The sequence below is a fragment of the Pararge aegeria genome, chromosome 5, assembly GCF_905163445.1.
Source record: "Pararge aegeria chromosome 5, ilParAegt1.1, whole genome shotgun sequence".
NCBI lineage: Eukaryota > Metazoa > Arthropoda > Insecta > Lepidoptera > Nymphalidae > Pararge > Pararge aegeria.
In genome coordinates this window covers 18556491-18577777 of record NC_053184.1, presented here as the reverse complement: position 1 = coordinate 18577777, position 21287 = coordinate 18556491, and the positions used below count along the sequence as shown (strand labels likewise).

The window sequence follows — 21287 nt, the reverse complement described above, 5'->3', positions numbered from 1 at the left end:
ATTTAAAAGTAAATTATTGACAGTAAACCAGTGCGACACATGCGACTTAGCACGGCTTACATCGTCAGAGTTGTCTCTACCTCTATCAGTTTTAAAAATTAGAGATGTATCATCAGCAAACAGTACAATGTCACAGGTTTCACTGACATGATGTTGTAGATCATTTATATACACCAAAAATAGAAAGGGACCCAAGATAGAACCCTGTGGGACACCCATTGACGTAGCCGACCCCTGCGACTTAATGTCTTTTATGCAAACCCTTTGGGTTCTGTCACTGAGATAAGAGGCAACCAAATTTAGTGCAACGTTTTTGATACCATAATGGGCTAGTTGAGGAAGCAAGGTTTTATGATCGACACAATCGAATGCTTTGGATAGATCACAAAAAACACCAATGGCATTCTGCGAACGTTCCAGGCATCGTACACATGTTTTAAAAGTTTAGCGCCTGCATTCTTGGTGCTACGACCTTTAGTAAAACCGTACTGCTCCGGATGTAGTAAGTTATTTACATTGAAGTGATTCAAAAGTTGATTTAATATAATTTTTTCAAAGACCTTACTAAGAGCTGGTAAGATTGAAATGGGTCTGTAATTGTTAATCTCGTTTTTATTGCCAGATTTAAATAGAGGTATAAGTTTACTATGTTTCATTAAATTTGGAAAAGTACCTCTATCAACACATTCATTAAAAAGTATGGCTAAGTAAGGGGCAATAACGTCTATAATGATATTACCATTACAGACATACCCCATAAATCACCGGTTTTTTTCTGTTTCAACAACTTAAAATTCTTTATTATATCATATGCAGATATATTATGTTTAAAATTAAATAAAACGTTGCACTCATTAACGTTGTTCCTCAATAAACTCTGAGCTGCAGTAGGTGAAGAATTAAGTGAATCAGTCAACAAAATAGGAACACTCTGAAAAAAGTTTTCAAAGGTACTTGCAACCTCACTGTCAGCGGTAACTTTATTATCATTAATAATTAATTCAAAGTTTACGTTGCGAGATTTAGCTTTCCCAGTTTCATTATTAACAATTTTCCAGGTTGTTTGTACTTTGTTATCCGACTTTATGATTTGATCCTTAAAGTATAGCAACTTAGCATGAAAGCAAACGTTCTTAAACGTTTTAGAGTACATTTTTACGTGTTGTAGGAAAGCTGGAGTATGGTTATATTGTTTTTCACTATAGAGCTCATACAAATTATCTCTACTTTTGTATATGCCAATAGTTGCCCAATCGCTAAACTTTATTTTTTTATTGAAATCTATATGTTTGAAATTGAATATTTTGTTAAATTCATTTTCTATAATATTAAAGAGCGTACCATAAATGCTGTCAGGATGACCGTTCTTAAAGACAAGGGCAGGAATTTTGGATGATATTTCACCTTTGAATCGCGTCAATTTGCTCTTAGTTATCGGCCTACACTTGACGATATGTTTATCTTTGTTTATATTATTCAAAACAGTAATTTGTTGGCCACAATGATCTGATCTTAAGTTGGTTATTATCGATTTACCTAAGATATCACAGTTGAGAAAAATATTATCTAAACACGATGCTGAGGTTGCTGTGATTCTAGTAGGTTCACTAAAAGCATAATTCAAATTAAAACATTTAAATAAGTTTAGCAACCTAGTCGTAGTTGCATTACTAAGTAAAATATCAACATTAAAATCCCCGCATACTATTGCTTTTTTTGTGGATACAGACAATCGCTTAAGCACATCTTCCATTACATCCTCAAAAAGGCTAAAATCACCTGAGGGGGGACGATATACACACACTATTATAAATCGCTCCAGCTCCACACAAGATAGTTCTACAGTGCGTTCAACAGAAAGACTAACTATGTCTTTTCGCTCCTTACAAGTTATATTATTGTGTACAAAAATTAAGGACCCACCATGAATTGCAGTCCTTCTGAAGAACACACTTGACATTTTGAAATTCCTTAATATAACTGCTGGATGTGCACCAGTGAGCCAATGCTCAGTAATACACAGAATGTGTATATTGAGTTTTTCCACAAACAGTTCTATTTCAATTTCTTTGCCGGTTAAGCTCTGTATATTTTGATGTACAATGTTCATATTGGAGAGCTTCTCCGTTGTCTGGCTATCTAGTTTAAATAATTATAAGAAATTTTCTTAGTACTTGAACAAGTACTTGGGTCATTTTCAGAAATATTGGTACCTAAAGTACAATTTGTAAAGTTGTCAATAGACTTAGTTACAACACTTGTAACTGTATCATTTAAATTGTAAGCTAATAATGAGGCTATATGTTGCTTACCTTTTTTTGACAGATAAAAAGTATCCCTAGTCAATAACAGTGGTGAAATAAATTTATTCACATCAAAATAAAAAACTGCCTCACTATGACGGCATGTCAAGTTATAAATTAATAAATTTAAATTATAAATTTGCTTATTTCGCTTAGAACTAAGTGTGCCACAGTACGGAAAAGCACACATAACAAATCTACATTTAGATTTTTCATGCAAAGCCAGCAATTTTTCTACACATCTTATAATTTGTGTCTTTTTTACATTTAAGCTGTCTCCTAACAAAAATATAACATTTTTATTTACATCTAAAAATTTACATCATATTTTTACAAGTCTTTGAATATGAGTGATTTTACTACTATATTAAAACATACATGTTAACCCCAGTGTTACTATACGGTAATGAAATTCCTTAGAAGCAGACGGCTTGGCTTTCATCTCATAAAATAAAGAAAATTATAATTTTTGCCACCTAGGCCCAAATTATAAACACCCAGACACTAAAAAACATGCATCACAAAATTTTTTTCGAGTTGTGGCAATCAAACTCACAGCCTTGGAGTAAGAAAGCAGGGTCACTCCCCACTGCGCTAATTAGCCAAATTGTAAAATGAAGTTGGAAAAGTAAAACTGCTGATTATCTAGCCAGGTTCTTCTAGGTAGTATCTGCTTTCTCAACCGTTATGAATCACTAAAAACTGACCTACCTACTTGGCATTTCCGAACTATTATACTTACTTGAAATTAATGAACTTGGAATTATGTATGACCACATAAAGGCATCAAACCATGAAAAGCTGGTAATCTATCGGTATTTCTATCTAAAACGGTTGTGTATACTAACCACAACATACGAGTTATCAGCTGAACGGATTAATTTAACGATCTGTGTATAATTAACGGCCTGGTGCTGAATTAACTTTGATATTCTGTAAATCCGCCCAATAAACCACGGACACGGTTTACGATGAAAGTGGATTTACGAAATACTGGTGAATATACGCAACGTTATCAGAGTTTAAGCCTCGAATACCAACGCGGCTGTTAAAAACTACTTACGCTTAGTTCACAACTACACACCGGACTAAGAACTTCCACCTTGAATGAATGAATGAATACACTTTTATTGTACACCACGTAAATATATCGGAAAATTGCAAATAAAAATTTAACGAAAAATATACAATTTGTCGGCCTTATCGCTACATAACGATCTCTTCCAGGCAACCAATGGCTTAAAACACAGCTCTAAAAGGGAGGTAGGTGGTGCATATAAATAAACCTATAAATTTGCATATATAGTTATATATACATAACTAATATATATTCACCTTCTTAAGGAAGTGAGTTGAAATAGTAGATTGTACAACAAATACATAGAATAAGACTTTTTGCCCCAATTAATATCTATGCCAAATACACGTGAACGTGTATACAAAATTAAAAAATGCTTAGACAAAAGAAAAATACCTTCGTACCTATTTTAAAGCCACTAAGCAAAAATAAATGGCCTTAAAAATCTTTGGTTTTGTTTTTCTTTTGTTTGAAAGTTGAATTAGTCGGTAGTGTTAGTCCCTAGCTGTAGCTACAGCTACAGCTAAAATCGGTCCAAGTTAACGAGCGCGACAAAATGGCGGATTACATATTGCACAAGTCCCTCATATATATTCCCTATATCAAATATATATATAGTCCCTATATCAAATGCAAGAGCTTGACTAGTACAATAATGTACACTATATTGAGTGGGAGAAAGAAGTGAGTTTTTTAAATTTATGTATTTTTATTATTGTGTAAATATGTAGGTACATACTTTTTTATACAATGTATGCGACCATATATGTGCCCCTTTCAATACAGAAATCCACTTTGACTTTAACTAATGCTGATAAAACAAAAGCTTACAGCCAATGTGCTTCTTATTTTAAAATGCGAAACTTTAGCCTTGAATCGGTGACCTTTATACCACAAAACACCTGTACAGCCTTATCCATACTGTTTGTATTCTCTTTAGACTCATCGTAGCTGTATTTTTCATGCTAAAACGTTACAGGCACTGAAGTATATCCGTAAACATTTTTTTTATCCTAACAATTCGAAAAACGAATATTGAGATAAAGGTTAGCGAAAGCCAAATTCAATTATGTACCTGTGGGAGTTTGAGCTTTCTCTCTTCTGATAGGTCCGCAATTGTGCTATAGTCAGTGTTTGTTACTAGTTAACCAAAGAGGTCGAACGCATAATGTATAAATAAAAAAATTTACGCTTGCATTAAAAATATTTGTGTTTTATTATAATATATTTTAATAAAATGTCTATTTAAATAAATACATATGAATTTTGATTAGGTACTTACACCTAGTTTTTTTTCATAGATAGTGATGAAAAAAAGTGTGCTCAACTACTTTTAAAAACTACGACTTAATTTTCGGGGGCCCGAGTTCGAATCCCAGCACGCACCTCTAACTTTTCTAAGTTATGTGCGTTGTAAGCAATTAAAATATCGATAACTTCCACGATGACGGAAAACATCGTGAGAAAACCTGCACGCCTGAGAGTTCTCCATAATTTCTCCAAAGGTGTGTGGAGTCAGTGGCGTGCATAGAGGGTATGCACAGAGTTTGCAGATAATATAAAATTAACAAAATCTCCAGAATGAGCTATAAATACTTAAGGGTAGGCTTTTTATAACTCTGACTATGTCTATCCTTAAGTTTTTTATTAGCTCGTACTGGAGATATTCTTTATTTTATATCATCTGCATACCCTGTGCATACCCTCTATGCACGCCACTGTGTGGAGTTCACCAATCCGCACTGGGCCAGCTTGGTGGACTACAGCATTAGCCCCTTCTCGTTGTAAGAGGAGACCCGGTAATAGATTGTCATGATGATGATGATGAATGTTTTTATAATAAAAAATTTATTTAAATTTAAAATAAAAAAAAAGTATTCTGCACACCTCCCCTACCTATATAAACTATAAAGATTTTAAACAAAATAATTATGGACCGTGGCCATTAACGAGTTACACATTAAACTATGTTAGTAAACTTTGTGAGTGAGTCTATGTTAGTCCTTATTGTCTAACCCATGATCAGGGCCTTCCGCCTATGCGATATGCCTCCATGCATTTATGCGCCAAAAAAGCATTAAAAAAAAAACGTAGATTTGTAAGGTAATGGCTCGATATTATCCACGTCAAAATAACTACGTTAAGAATGTCGTTCATATAAAATTACAGATTTATGCAAACGCCACCGGCGTCACATTTGTCAGCTTGAAAACCGTCTCTTTTATCGAAATAAAACTCTATGAAATGTATGAAACTTCAGCGAGATAAGCGCTACGGGAATTTCTTTGTATAAAGACTTGAAAATACTAACTTTGAGCTGTATGTGTCTAAGTTGCTGCGAATTGGCGGCGTTCCATTTTCTTTGTCCATTTTGTTCCGATGTTCTTATATTGTAGGTCTAAGGAAGTTTTTTCTTCACCTGTACCCAATCATCGCCCTTAATGTTATCTGAAACAATAGAAATATGATCGTTTATCATCCAACACGGGTACAATATTAACAAAATTATATTTTACATATCTATTACGCAAAGCAAAAGTTTGTACCCCTTTTTATGAAATTGCGCAGACGGAGAAGTGTGAAATTTCAGTTGAGTTCAGTTTATATAGAGAAGGAGTGCAGAATGCAATTTTTTTTTAAATTATGTTTAAACAGACACTAATTCAATTAAAAATAAAAGTGTGTGTGTAACCTTTACGCGCGATTGAAGTAAAACTTTTATCATAGAATGTCGCAATCGCCAGAAAATGTACAAATAATTTATTTATTACAAAAATAATAAATAAACAAGTATATTTAGAGATTTTTATAAAACTATGCAATTTAAAATAAATTTTTGAATTTTTATTCACTTTGCTATACACCGATCCGTTTGAAAACATTGGAAATAAATAATCCTAATTGATTATGATATTTGCCACTAGCTGGCGTATAAGTCAAGAAGCGTGGAGTATATGACCTATACTTACGACCAATCCAAATTATTATTTTTAAATAGTGGAAACTATGCAGACGTCTGACGTTACTTCCGTCAGAAAAAAATCTGATTTACTCCCTAGAAGTTTTACTTCAAAAATTCATAAGAACCCCCGAGTGTTCTCCAGAACACTATGGCTCGAGAATTTTATATATTAGATGTATCCGGTAACATGTATCCTTTCGAGAACGCACAGTTTCACACAAAAAGCCTCACAAACTCACAATATTTGTTATGTACTTGCAGCAAAGAATATCACAAAGCGTAGCTATAGCAATAACTTGTTTGACGGTGCCGTTTCTAGAACGTTATTGCCCAAAGCTTTCAACAGGTAAAATAAAGTAGTACCTTAAATCTTAAACTAATATATAAAGCTGAAGAGTTTGTTTGGCTGTTCGTTTACTTGAACGCGATGCTCTCAGGAACTACTGGTCCGATTTGAAAAATTCTTTCAGTGTTGGATAGCCCATTTAACGAGGAAGGTTTAATAGGAATATATCATCAAGCTAAGACCAGTAGGAGCATAGAGCAAATGTAGAATGTTTCAAAATCGGGGTATTTTTTACTTCTCCTGCGCAAACGGTTAAAGTTTCGATATAAAAATGTATAGCAAAATTGTTCCTCTTTAAAAGTTCTAAAAAAAATATGCAACAGCATATATCTATGTTTTAAGGTTGACTTATATGTGAACGAATTCGAAGGAACGCTAGTAAAATTTAAAATGTTTCATTTTAGAGGAAAAAGGACTTGTACTGTATACATTCTGCAATTAGCAAGAAAATATCATTGTCACTACACTGTCGCAGAAGGTCTAATACCATGGAGACATATTTCGTCTCTAACAATTTTATTCTGATATGATATTATATATATTATTATATAATGCTTATTCTTAATATTAAAAGTTTTTGGTTTGCTATTTTGTTTGTTTGTTTGTCCTTACATAACGCTGTAACTAAGCTCCTTTCTCCATCGAACTGCGAGGCACCGAAAGAATCTGCACCGTTACGTGGTTGAAATACCATCAACACGTACGAAGCGTTTTGCTTCTTCCTTTCTGATCCGCACCGCAAAGGCCTGGAATGCCCTCCCATCTTCCGTCTTCCCTGATACCTATAATCTGGGTACCTTCAAATCAAGAGTGAATAGGCATCTTCTAGGCAAGCGCGCTTCATCTTAGGCTGCATGATCATTTACCATCAGGTGTGATTGCAGTCAAGCACTTGTCTATATACTTAAAAAAAAAAAAAAAAAGCTACTAATCGACTTGATTTTTGACATAGAGGTAGTTCAAATGAGAGTGGCATTGGATACTTTATATCCCATGAAAAAAATCTGTTCCCAAGGGATACAAGTATAATACCGAAGGACGAAGAACGCGCGCAGTGTTTCAATATACACTTTTTACTATAGTGGTAGGCCGTGGCTAGTTATAACTCTGCCGACAAAAACGTACCGCCTAGCGATTTAGCGTTCCAGTACGATATCGCGTAGAAACCTATTAGGGTTATGGGCTCATATAATTGCCGAACCTCAGACAGATTAGCCCGCTACTATCTTAGACAGCATCATCACACCACCAGGTGAGATTGCAGTAAAGAGCATCTAGTGGATAAAAAAATGCTAAATTATGTTCGAAACAACAACCTACAGCTGAGTTTTGTAGTCTTCTTCTCAATATAATCTACCTTCCGAGCGGTAGAGTCAAAACAAACAGACAGACTGGCATTTTAAAAGTGTTTATAAAGTAGGCTTCATTGAACTACATGAATTTTGAATGTTAAATAAATAAATATACTATGACAATACACACATTGCCCTATCTAGCCCCAAAGTAAGCGTAGCTTGTGTTATGTGTACTAAGATGACTGATGTATATTTTTATGAATAGTATGCTCAAATACTTAAAATAGACAGATAAACACCTAGATCCTGAAAAAAAATAATATTCATTGCACAAACATTTTCTAGTTGTGGGAATCGAACCCACAGCATTTGGCTCAGAAAGCTGGATCGCGCCAGTCGGCCTTCAATTTGATAAGTTTCAGTTGATAAAAGTTAAAAGTTGCAAATGAGAACCGCTCAAATGTTGTTTGTCTTTGCCCTTGCCTAACCAAAAATAAGAATAATGCCTATGATTGGTGAGTTTGTCTATGGAAATCATATATTTTTTCATCTAACTCGGGTGATATAACTCTACAAAAAAGGTGTTATTATTTACAAAAGATTTATCTCCAAGATATTTCGTAAATTATATTTCGCCGCAAAAGGAAAAGATAAATAAAAGTATTACAAAACAAGGTTAGATTTCATTTATATCATAAAGCCAGTTTGATTAAAAATGTGGGCGAAGCTTTTACGAAATAAGCGGTTTCGGGATATATACTATTTTCTGTAGATACTTCATCATCATCACATTGACCCATTACCGGTTCACCACAGAGCACGGGTCTCCTCCCAAAATGAGAAGGGGTTAAGGTCGTAGTCCACCACACTGGCTCAGTGCGGATTGGTGTACTCCACACATCTTTAAGAACATTATGAAGAACTCTCAGGCATGCAGGTTCAAGCAAGTGATATTTTAATTACTTAAAACGCACATAACTTAGAAAAGTTAGAGGTGCGGGCTGGGATTCGAACTTGGCCCCCGAAAGTGAGGTCCAGCTCCTACCCAATGCGCTTCAAGATACTTATATCTACTTAAACTTTTTGTCTTTTTGGTTGCTTAGTTTGGGCGTAAAGGAAGGACAAACAAAAAAATAAACTGACACACTTTCGCATTTATAATATTTGTGAGGATAAGTATTAGAATTTTAGGGTATAGATAATAAAACTGCCTATAGTAAACTATTCTATATTAATATCTATATTATTCACTGAGAAATGTCGTAATCCATCTCAAAGAAAAGTCCCTGGAATATTATCCAATTTACGGAATCCCTGAACGCATAACCTGTCAAATAATAAATGGTTCATTCTTATTGGTTTATCCCGTTTTGATTTATTAGGTGTCGCTAGATTAGTTTTAGTTATGAAAATGTCACTCGGTGGATGACTTAAACATGTGATTTGGAAAAAACGGCAACCGCTGTGGCACAATGGTTAGCGCTGTGGTTTTAAGTGGCAGGTCTTTGGTTCGATCTCCTAAGTAGTTACCACTCTACCGATCAAGATGTACCGCTAAGCGATTTAATGTTCCGGTACGATGTTACGAAGAAACCAATTAGGGTTTAATATAATTGCCGTACCCCTAACAGCATAGCGAGCGATAAAGAGAGCTATGTTCAGAGTTTCTATGATCACGCGATTTAGAGAGCCGCTGGACCCAAGCGGCACAATATTTATTTATTTATTTATTTGTATTTGACCGTAGTACTTCATACAACAGACCTATGTCCAGCAGTGGACGTCAATCCGTTGATATGACGAAGATGACCCCTAACAGGATACCCCTTTACTACCTTGGACTGCAATATAACTTACCAGCAAGTTAGATTGCAGTCAAGGTCTAACTTTTAGTTGAATAAAGAAAACTACTTCGGAGTAGGCAGAATGTAATAACATTTTATGATAACAGAATTCTTTATCGCATTCGAGATATGTATGTGATTGTTTACTGAGTTAAATAGTAATTAGGTTTCAGTTTGGTTTCATTTTGTTAGATAAAATTCTTCTTGTTTTATGATTGATGTTTAAATTAACTTAATCAGCAGAGTAAATCTACTTAATCCTTAAGTTCAGTTTGTGTATATAATTTGATCTAGATTGGTACTTAAGTGAGACTCTTACTTACACTTACTGTAAGAGTAAGATAAGCTAAATATTTACCTTGCTATTTTGCGTTATGCCAAAATAGCTATAGGTATTCATATTAAATTCGAGCTTTAGTTATTGGATAGAAGCAGGCGTTACTTTGCGGAAATCCATGATATATTATGAAAATTAAGCTTAATTTGCTACAGTCCACGAAAAGCAGAATAATCTGTATGGTGTTATTTATAATTTCTTCAATCCTTATACTCCACACCAAACAGATCTTCAGCAATGTACCATCTACGCACGGTTCGCTCCGAAACCGGAGCATCGTCAGGAGATGTTGACTTTACAATGAATAATTGTTAATTTACCAATTTAATTTGTTAAGTTAACTTAACATTTATTCATGATATTTGTCTTATAATAGGTCCTGGGCTATAGAGTTTAACAATCTTTCCTTTAATACAGGGCTATGGTGAAGCGGTGATAGCGCATTGGGTAGTTGCTCGACTTCACTTTCGGGGGGCCGAGTTCGAATGCCAGCACGCACGTCTAACTTTACTAAGTTGTGCGTTTTAAGTAATTAAAATATCACTTGCATCAACGGTACAGGAAAACATCGTGAGGAAACCTGCATGCCTGAGAGTTCTCCATAACCATCTCAAAGGTGTGTGGAGCCCCCAAACCGCACTGGGACAGCGTGACTAGGACCTTAACCCCTTCTCATTGTAAGAGGAGACCCCGGGCTCTGTAGTGGGTAAGTACTAATGGGTTGTTGTGATGATATCGCGTACCGGTGAAATCACTGCGAACAGCAATTGAGTTATAAAGCTGCGAACGGATTAACAGACAATTCAAGTGTATCAAGTAGCCACTATCTACAATATAAAACTACTTAAATAAATCGATATTATCTAAATGATACCATGTTTAAATAGTAATTCTAGTCTTCTGAACGGAATACAGCGGTAAATTTTTGTTCTTTGACTAAAAGTTAGCCCTGGATTGCAATCTCATCGAGTGATAAGCGATGATTCAGTTTAAAATAGTAGCGGACCAGAGGAAAATCAGAAATTATAAACTCCTCCACTGCTCCTGCTGGAAACCGAACCCGGGACATCCCATTTACACCCACAGCGCTTACTGCTGTGCCAGGGAGATCGTCAAAATATGATGTTGATACTATGTAGTGTTTCATATTACCTTTGGTGCGGAACCCTTCACGTGAAAATGTGACTCGCACTTAGCCGTATTTTCCATATGGGTCTATGTCCAGCTATAAGACATTTGTAAGGCTCTACTGAAGAGGTTTCTGGAATTACCTATGGATCACACGATAGTAAGCGACAGTCGTCAAGACCGAGGGATTAACTGCTGCAACGTATGTTATGACGTTTTATCTTATAATATAAAGGTCTAATAGTTTTATAACAAGTGCCTCTTCGCTCATAAGATAAGATATATATAAAATCATAGACATATGTCTCAAGATACGGCCCTTAGTTCATTAGGCGGGAGTACGCTGTGGTCGTGTTTACACGCTTATGTTGTTATATAAATAAATATATTACCACAATACACACATCACCATCTAGCCCCAAAGTAAGGGTAGCATGACTGATGAATGTTTTGTAAATAATATACATAAATAGTTATATTTTACAGTTAAACACGAAAGCAGGTTCACTGCCCACTGCGATAATCGGCCGTCATAACCTCGTGGTTAGGACTTTGGCTTCCCTTTCGGGGGGCTGACTCCTCTTGTGTACCTCTAACTTTCTTTGAGTAAGGTGCCAATTAAGCAAACACATAATGTTCTCAAAGGCGTGACAAGAGTACCATTCCCACCTTGGCCACTGTGGTCAGGCCTAAATTCTATTCGTGTAGTAATGCAAGGTTGATAATTAAGGGGATTATAACTGAACTTGGTATTTATTACTGAAATAATCATGACCGACTCCGATGACTGAAAACGTATAACCAACTGCAATAACTTCAATACTTTGGACACGACGAGACGATATTCATTGCACATTTCCACGCGCTTTCTGACACATCCATTTTTAAATGTCAATGGAGATAATATTGTTGAGCTTTATTTACATTTCAATCGTATTTTGTGTTGTTATGCGACGGCAAGAAGGCTTTATTCTTAAGAAGAGTTCCAAAAAGTTTTCATGGGTTCAGAGTTTCATAGATCTTCTAAACCAACCAATCAAATACTTTATTCAAATATGCCTAGAAATTATTATCCTACTGGGAAGAAATGAATTTTTAGAATTTTGAATTACTTGAAATCTATTAAAATTTAGAGCCTAAGTATTTTTTGAAGACAGCTAAGCATGTTAGGGCAATTTAAAAGTAAAAATCTAACGAATGTGAAACGATTCTGAAGATGAAAAAACTGTGATAAATTCTAAAGTAAATTTTACCTATAAGCAATTTTATGCTCAACAACACAAAAAACCGCTCTAGCCCGCTTTTTCTTAATGCAAAAACATTTTATGCGGACTAGAGCTGTTTTTATCAGAAGACAAAGAAAAATATAATTTGCAATGAATTTTCTAAAGAGCCAGTCGAGTTTGAAAGAATTGAAACTTCACTGTTTAATTTTCTAGCAATTGCAGCTAAAAGCTGAATCTTAAGAATTCTTCGAATGGACGAACCATTATGCATTTGTAATAAATAAAATCTATTAACTTCCCATCTATACTGAAGTCAGACGAGATCCTTTAATATGCCTTGCCTTTTTTATAAGGTAAAAACAATATAGTTTTGTTACTTTGCAGTGATTAAAAAAAATCTTTAGCGTTATAGTACAAAAAACATCATATAATTCTGTATTACATAGAATAATCTCTAACGTAAACCAAATTGACATCGAATACCAGTGATGTACCTACTCTACCACAGAGAAAATTGCAACAAAGATGGTGGCCACTTTAACCAATCTATTTTATTTAGTTTGCGACTTGTGTACTATATATTTATGACTTCAATTTAGTAACAAAGACGCGATAAAAAAAACAATATCATCATTTTTTTCAATATGTACACACATCTATGGCCGGCACAGCACGAATCTCCACCATGACCACATACATACATACGATAAAGTTGGAAAACTCTCAAGAACGCCGGTTTTCTAACAATGTTTTCCTTCACCATGACCAGAATTTTGGTCGTAATTCACCACATACCTTTGATGACGTAGGAAAACTCTTGTTTTCTAACAATGTTTTCCTTCACCGTTAAAGCAAGTGATATTTTAATTTTAAATAAAATATACGCAATCCAAAGTCACTCATAGATAGAGCGTAGGTACTAGATGTTGGCTCCATTTTTTTTATTGTATAGTTGCCTATGTATTGCCCGTATTATCTTTTCTGCTTTTGGATCATCAGACGCATGGATCATTTATTGTTATTTTTCGTTGGCTTATTTCGTTTACAATGGCTTCCTTACGATTTTTTCCTACACCGTTAAAGCAATGGATGTTTTAATTTCTTAAACAAAAAAAATATTTTTATAACAAAATATAGCGAATTAAAATCACTCATAGGTTGCTCTATTATTATTTTTATTTCCTATTTCCTCTGGCTTCCAAGATTATTTTTTTCGGATAAATAGAAAACAGATCTTGGCTCACCAGATGCATGGATCAGTTATTGTGAATTTCAGTGGCTTTAGAATGATATTATGTATTTTTAAAACATTACAATACTTGGTTTAATCTTTTAATAAACTAAATTCACTTACCCCACTTTAATATAGAAACAATATTCCTACAGAATTCGTTATCACAAAGAGGCATCTGTTATCGACGCGTCTATAATCACGTTTGGCTAAACATCAAATACATTACTGCTTGCAATCATCATTCCATGACAGGTATATCTAACTACAAGATGATTAAAATACGCTTTAGTTGATTTACCATTATCATCAACTTAACAAGTTGACCTCCACACCTGGATAATAGTGGCGTGCACCGGCTTTTAACCATATTAGACATAAAGCTGGAAGATTGCATAAAAGGAAAAATCATACACAAAATAATCAAACAAAACACGGACGAAGTCGCGGAAAATATCTATCTATATATAGCGAATATCTGTATGGTGTAATTTATAATTTCTTCAATCCTTATACTCCACACCAAACAGATCTTCGGCAATGTACCCTCTACGCACGTTTCGCTCCAAAACCGGAGCATCCTCAGGAGATGTTGAATTTACAATGAATAATTGTTAAGTCAAAAAGTAAGGAATATTACTTAAATAGAGAAATCTTCCATTTATTTGAGTTATATAAAAAAATTGCGATGGCGAAGTATTTGCTGGGTAAGTATACAACGGGTTCCCCGGGCGTATAACAAAGCCAACAATAGGGACATGCCGTGGTGGTTTTTAGTTTGTGTATACCCACTTTAGAGGGGGGAGTCCCACATAGCTTCTTCCACCACGCCAAAAAAAGAATGGTGTCGCAAGTCAGGCGCGAGATATATAAACACCCTGCCGGTATGTTGACGTTGCTAAACCTAACTTAAACGCTAAACTTAACTTATATATTAAATAGCACTGTCTCTGCCAAGCTGTACGGTCATAACTTACTGAAACTATGAAACTTATAAGGTTACAAATGACAAAGTAAAAAGATTACCTACTTCAATGACTCCCAGTTCATGGCTATACAATTTGTGGATTTACCTTGATTTATAGTTGTATCTCCTCATCATATCTGATTTTGTAACCATCGCTAGAGTATACAGTTTAAAACAACAAAATCGGCTTATCAAGGTTATGTCATGTCCGTCCTGCGCTATGGGTATTGTTATATGGGGGAACTCAGTGCATATAAACAAATTGTTTGTGACACAAAAAAAGTGAATTAGAAGCATATTTCTTATAGACCCAACGGATTCCTGTAGACCAATATTTCAAAAACACAATCTCCTTCCTCTGGTTTGTCTGTATATCTACGAAATATCAGTCTTCGTTCATCGCCACCTGGAGTATTTTAAAACTTTCTCGAACGTAAGCCATTTTAAAACGAGAAATAAAATTCGGCTGTGCAACAATATATATAAATTAAAACAAACCGCAAAATCCCCCTTTGCTATGTGCGTTAAAATATACAATAAATTAGATGCAGGTCTAAAAAAAAAAATTTACCCGTTTTTTTAAGAAAAATCTGTCGCATTGGCTGTGTACAAAATGTTTCTATACAATATCCGAGTATCTGACTTCGAATTAAAAATGATATTATTTCGACATTATTATGATAACATTGATATTAGCTGTATAATTTAATAAATAACTTTACAATGCTTGCTCAACAAGATTATGCAGACATGTGTAATGATTGTTCTTGTTGTGCATTTTACATTTCGCATGCTTAATAGTAGAATATGGAGGAATGTTATATTATAATAAGACCCTATGTAAGCTCATATTCAGCGAATAAATTTCATTATATTTCATTTCATCGCTTCACAATATTTAACGGACAAAACAAAAATAAAAATAATAAATATTATCGAATATCTAATCTCGTCCTTTTGTACCTATGTATTAAAAAATCTTTACATCGTTATAAGTATGTATTAACAAACAAATTCTCGGTATTGATTGATTGTAAACAACATTCTTGATTACTTCTATGTAAAACGTGCAATACCTTATTTATCTAGATTGCACATTTTCAATTATAAGGTGGCCTTTGTAGATAGGCTTGAGGTTATCTACATTCCTCTATAGTTAGTTATTAATCTATAATTTATTCTTTATAATTTTTATTTTTTTTATTTTTAACAATGCTTAAAAATAAAATAAAAAACAATATTAAAAGTTTATAAAAAAAAAACATTCACCCTCCGCTTGCGGGGCTTTTGAATGCCCAAGCAACCGACGGTCAGGGCTCCAGAGTGAGGAAACTCCTTACAATACGCGCCGTTTCAAGGACTACTGCCTTCTGTATCCGACCTTAAATTAATAAATATCCTGTTATGAATTATTATTAGACGGCCGATTGGTGCAGTGGGCAGCGACTCTGCTTTCTGAGTCAAAGGGTTCGATTCCCACAACAGATTAAGAAAAGTAAGAGGATCGTTATTTATTTTTATTTATTTACAAGATGTTTGTTTTTCAAAAAGAACACAATAGTTCACTAACATCGAGAATATTTTTAAATAAGCAAACACAAAATCTCAAAAGGCGTTAAAATGTAAAAGTAAAAAGGTTATAGGAAAAGTAAGCGAGTTCAAACTCGGTCATCCCAAAAAATACTTATAAAAATAAGAAAAATAAAATTAACGGTACAGCTATAAGCCTATATGCTAATATAAACGCGTAACAAAGCTAGTTTATAATATAAGTTTGAAATAATGGGTTTCTTAAACATTTCACTTGACCTATAAAGTGAAATGTTTAGTCCACTACAAGTCAGCCCTTGACTGCAATCTCACCTGGTGGTAAGTGGTGATGCCGTTATATTAAACACATACCTACTCCTAATCGGTTTCTTCGCGACATCGCGGCACTAAGCGGCTTGTAGGTATAACGCCAAGCCAAAGCTTCCCACCAGACCAGACCAGAAAAAATTTGGGAATTATAAATCCCAAATTGCCCCTGCCGGAAATCAAACCCGAGACCTTCTACTTTAATTGACAGCTCTCACCTCTGCGCCAGGGAGGTCGACAAAAGCTTTTCTTTTATTTTTTATTGTGTAATCCTATAAACCAGCCATTGTGGTATAAATAAAGAATTCGAATAAAATGTACAATCCGTCTAAAAATTCATAGAATAAACAGGTTTTATGCTACTAAGCCGAGAATTTTATTCCTTTCAAGAGATATATTGAAACTTATATACTTTTATATTGTACGGACTTTTGGCGAACGAGCAAAAACCGGTTGAATGACCTGTTTTTTACAACTAAACCACCAAAAACATATTCAGACCACTAGTAAAAGGCATCGTAAAAAGCTTTCTTCGGTGTATTGACGTATCTCCGTTATTATAAAAGTTCGGCCTCTTGTTCTGCCTGCTTATGGAACAGGATGCAAACAGGTAGGACGACCTGAGGTAAAAAGCAAACAAACAAACAGGCAGGTCGACTTTCGCGTTTATAATCTTAGTTTTTATTTATAGTAGTAGTAAAGGTAATTGAATAACCAAACAGATCGTTTGTGGAAGACCATCGCCTATAGACAGTTATTTTCAAGGCATGCTGGGAAATGGCAAGGCAATGCATCGGAGAACCGATGAATATTGGGGTTCCAAGGTGTTGGAATGGCGACCCCACACAGGTAAACGCAGCGTTGATCGAACCAAAACGAGGTAGGCATCAAGCGAGTCGCTGGGAACCGCTGGAAACAAGCGGCCCAGGACCGTGGATTTTGGAACTCTCTACAAAAGACCTATGTCCAGCAGTGGACTTCAATTGGTTGAAGTGATAATGATGATGGCAAGGCACGGGTCTGGGATTCGAACTCGGTCCCCCGTAAGTGAAGACGAGCTGCTACCCACTGGGCTATCACCGCTCAGAGTCATGTGCCTGAATAACACCGGCTACCACGCCCTTCAGACTGCTGCAATGCTGCTTGTACCAGACCAACATAGCGAAACCAGTATTACAGCAATAATAACTTTTAGTGTGTTTCTAAAAGAAATTTACCATATTGCAGTTAGCCTTTTATTTCTTCTGGGTTCTATCTATGGGGTTCTCACCTTCACCGATACATACGAAAGACGTGTGTATTTCTCAGGCTAGTTAAAACCATAAGAGACAATTTAATGTATACTTACATAGCTCGTTTATAGGGCTATATAAAGAATAAAAATAATGGAATCGTGTCCTGGTTATAAAAACAGAAGTGGAAAGATGATATTAATAAAGTGGCAGGAACAATTTGGAAGAGGAAAGCAAGGGATATAACAGTTGTTATTTTGAAAATACTAAGAAGAAATAAGTTGAAATGTATTTTATAAGATTGTTAATAAAGACTTTTATTGTTTTTATTATTATTACAAAGCTCGTCGGGTTGTTGGATGTTCCCATTCTAATCAATTGTATTATATATATGTTGGTGGACTTGCTAATTCAGAGAAACAATCAAGTAGTTGTTATTGTATTTTTTAATTTAAGCAAACAGCGCAGAAAGTTCTTTATTCTGCCAATTATAAATCGAAATTTTCAATCATAATTCTCGTTAAACGCTTCGTTTTCGCGTAACCTTTATCGTAGTGTTTATCATGGATAAGTTGATATTGTTTGTCATTTGGCACAAGTCACAACAAGAACGCTAACTCTTAGAGGTTTTGACGAGTCAAACCAGTCCTGTATATTATTGGGCTTGCTCTAATTCAAGACCCTAGGATCGCCACTGCAGCAACGCATGTGATCGAGTGCTCGAGTGCACGGGCGAGTCAGACCAACGTAAAATCTATCTGGGATCCCCAGCCATGATTGCGGAAGTCCTGCGCAACTTGCTTGGATGGTTGGAGTAGCAAGCACAGCGGGGAAGAGTTTGACATACAGCAAGCGGATAGCTTACGTACTGACAACAGCCCCGTGAGAAGAAGAAGAAGATAACAAAAAAGAATAAACACAAACCCTTCTTGATCGAATCAAACTCCATATTGTTAAATAATAATTGATCAACTTTGCGGCTTAAAGGAAATTTAAACCTGTTTTAGAATCTTTAATCTGTAATGCCTGCCCATATAAATTTTTAGCTCTAAAAATTAAAAAATGTCAATGTCGCATCGTTATATTTTATTCAAGCGTTGAAAACAACAATTAATAAAACGACCTCACAGCCTTTTTATCCAAGGCAAGGTAACGGGAAAGCCCGGCGCAAACCTTAACACTGGACGGTTGAATTAAAATATGTAGATTCTGTATAATCTTGAAGCGTATGAAATAAAATGGTTCATATGAATTTAAGTTTCCGCGCCGATAACTAGATGGCGCTGTTCCCTACCTTTTTGTTTATTTTATATTGTATCGCGCTATGGTTTGTCCTTTCAAAAATATAAAGGGAGTTTTAATGAATAAATTATCTTCGCAATAGCAAACAGATAGTTTTTGTTCAGATTCAATGAAGAAATAGTTCCTATTTTGTGAAAAGAGTGTTATTCCTATACATTAATTACGTTTCGGATGAATTGTAACGTGTAACCCCTCGGCTTTACAACACGGGGGAGAGGGCTAAGGGTGCCTCGTATTATGAGACAGACAATTTCCTGTGTCTCTGAGTTGTGATAAATATCTCGTCCCGCAACCCGCAGGGCTAGCACAGCCAGGAGACAAAAATCATATCCCCCGATTACACTCATTTTGAACAATATACATAAATACCTATAATATACTAGGTATAAACACCCAGAAACTGAAAAACATTCATGCTCATCACACAAACATTTTCCAGCTGTGGGAATCGAACCCCCGGCCTTTGACTCAGAAAGCAGGGTCGCTGCAAACTGCGCCAATCGGCCGTCCAAAGTAAATAATATTAGTAGGATGCCTCGTTGGTCGTGAGGTTAGCATATTCAACTAAGGAGAACGATGTACTTTGTTTGAATCCAGGGTCGGGCGAAAAATAGTTGATGGTTGACGCGGTTAAAATAATCTCAAAAGTAGCCCGAAGTTAGTTAGCACGTGAACGTAGGACGGATTAGGAAATACATATGTTATTCTTGAACAAATTTCTAGGAAAAGAGTTATGGTCCAGATTTAGATAATATCTTTTTTTTGACGACCCGGTTCCATGGAGGTTCCAGGTTCGATTCTATTGCACGGGCAATTTAGGATTTTATAATTTCTGAATTTTATCTGATATGGTGTAGTTCCACGGCTTTGGCCGTGGCTAGTTACCACCCTACCGACATAGAAGTGTCGCTAAGCGATTTTGTGTTCAGGTGCGCCACCGATTAGGGATATGACTACCATACTCCCTAACGGGTTAGCCCGCTACCATCTTAGACTGCATCTTCTAACCACGTTGTAGTGAAAAAAAATAACATAATATTTTCTAGTAGGGATTATTACCTTATGGTACTGTTTAATATTATTTATGCAACTGAAAAGAGGAAATGAAAAAGGGCACGGAGCGGCCACGTTGCATTTTAGGTCGCGGTTTAGTTTAGTAGCAACGTTCTGATATCGAATCCGGTCATATCTCTCTTAACGACTATCGAATTGAATAAACTAAATTAATGCGACCTATTGCGCCTAAGTTTATAGGTATTAAGTTGTAAAAAGATTAGAGATACTTTTTTATTTAATAAAAGAATTTAGGTGTTTCTATTACAATATTACCTAAAATTATAAATTTAATAAAAATACTCACTGCACCAGAAAAATATTCTCTTGATTTTATAAAACTATTTCACAAAATCACAACGATAAAAAGCACTCGAAAAAAAATTATTTTATTTGGATTGCGAACAAAAATTTAGGTCTTTTATTAATCACAGATCCTTTGCAGTTAAGGTCTTTTATTGGTTACTTTATAATATATTGGGTCTTAATTATCGCGGTTCTTTTACTATTTATGTCTTTTACCACACGCAGGTTTTTTATAAGGTCTTTTATAAAACACGGATCTGTTCGATTCGCGGTTTCCGTAACGCGTGCGCGCCGTCGTTTGTTGTGCCAAACAGTGAGCGAAAACAACATTTTGTTGTTTAGATACAATCACCCTAAGTGAGTCACGACCAGTTCTTCCAATTAGGCCCTTCCCTTGCATTTTTCTTTTAAAGCAGTAACTAATGTAAAGTTACTCGTATGAAAGTTGCGGTTAATATTATTTATTTTTTGGTTAAATAAATGGTTTTTCCTGTGTTTAAAGTGTCATTACAGAGCCACAAGCAATATTTTTTTAACCTAACCATAAATGTACAGTGATTATTACTTACGTATTAGAGTCATTTCAGATATACCATATCCCAGGGCTTTAGGGACAGTAAAAGTCGACGATATGAACGAGCATTTAGTCATCAATAATTAGCTCAGTGAAATGAGTTTTTGGACAGCGTTTCAGATTGTCAAACTAAATAATTTAATTGATAGGCCGTGCGTGAGTTACAGAGTCCCAAGGAATACTGTAGGAACGCGTACACTGGACCAGTGTATACACGTTCAAAAAAGGAATTGTTTAAAAAAATCT

The 21287-nt window shown here is 35.2% G+C and overlaps 1 protein-coding gene across 2 annotated transcripts in view; it reads right to left on the bottom strand.

The window, feature by feature from the left end:
* The window catches only part of LOC120623998 (proton-coupled amino acid transporter-like protein pathetic), a 54035-nt gene extending 33270 nt beyond the window's left edge, over positions 1-20765 (bottom strand). The window contains exons 1-2 of one of the 2 annotated variants that reach the window (XM_039890299.1): positions 20469-20765; positions 5693-5829 (exon numbers count right to left, since the gene is read on the bottom strand). In XM_039890299.1, coding sequence (XP_039746233.1) covers positions 5693-5751 — 59 coding nt within the window. In that variant the 5' untranslated portion in view covers positions 5752-5829; positions 20469-20765. Of the gene's footprint in view, positions 1-5692; positions 5830-13873; positions 13961-20468 lie in introns of those variants that run through there. The other variant, XM_039890297.1, reaches the window with a different exon arrangement.
* Between the last annotated feature and the right edge of the window lie 522 nt (positions 20766-21287).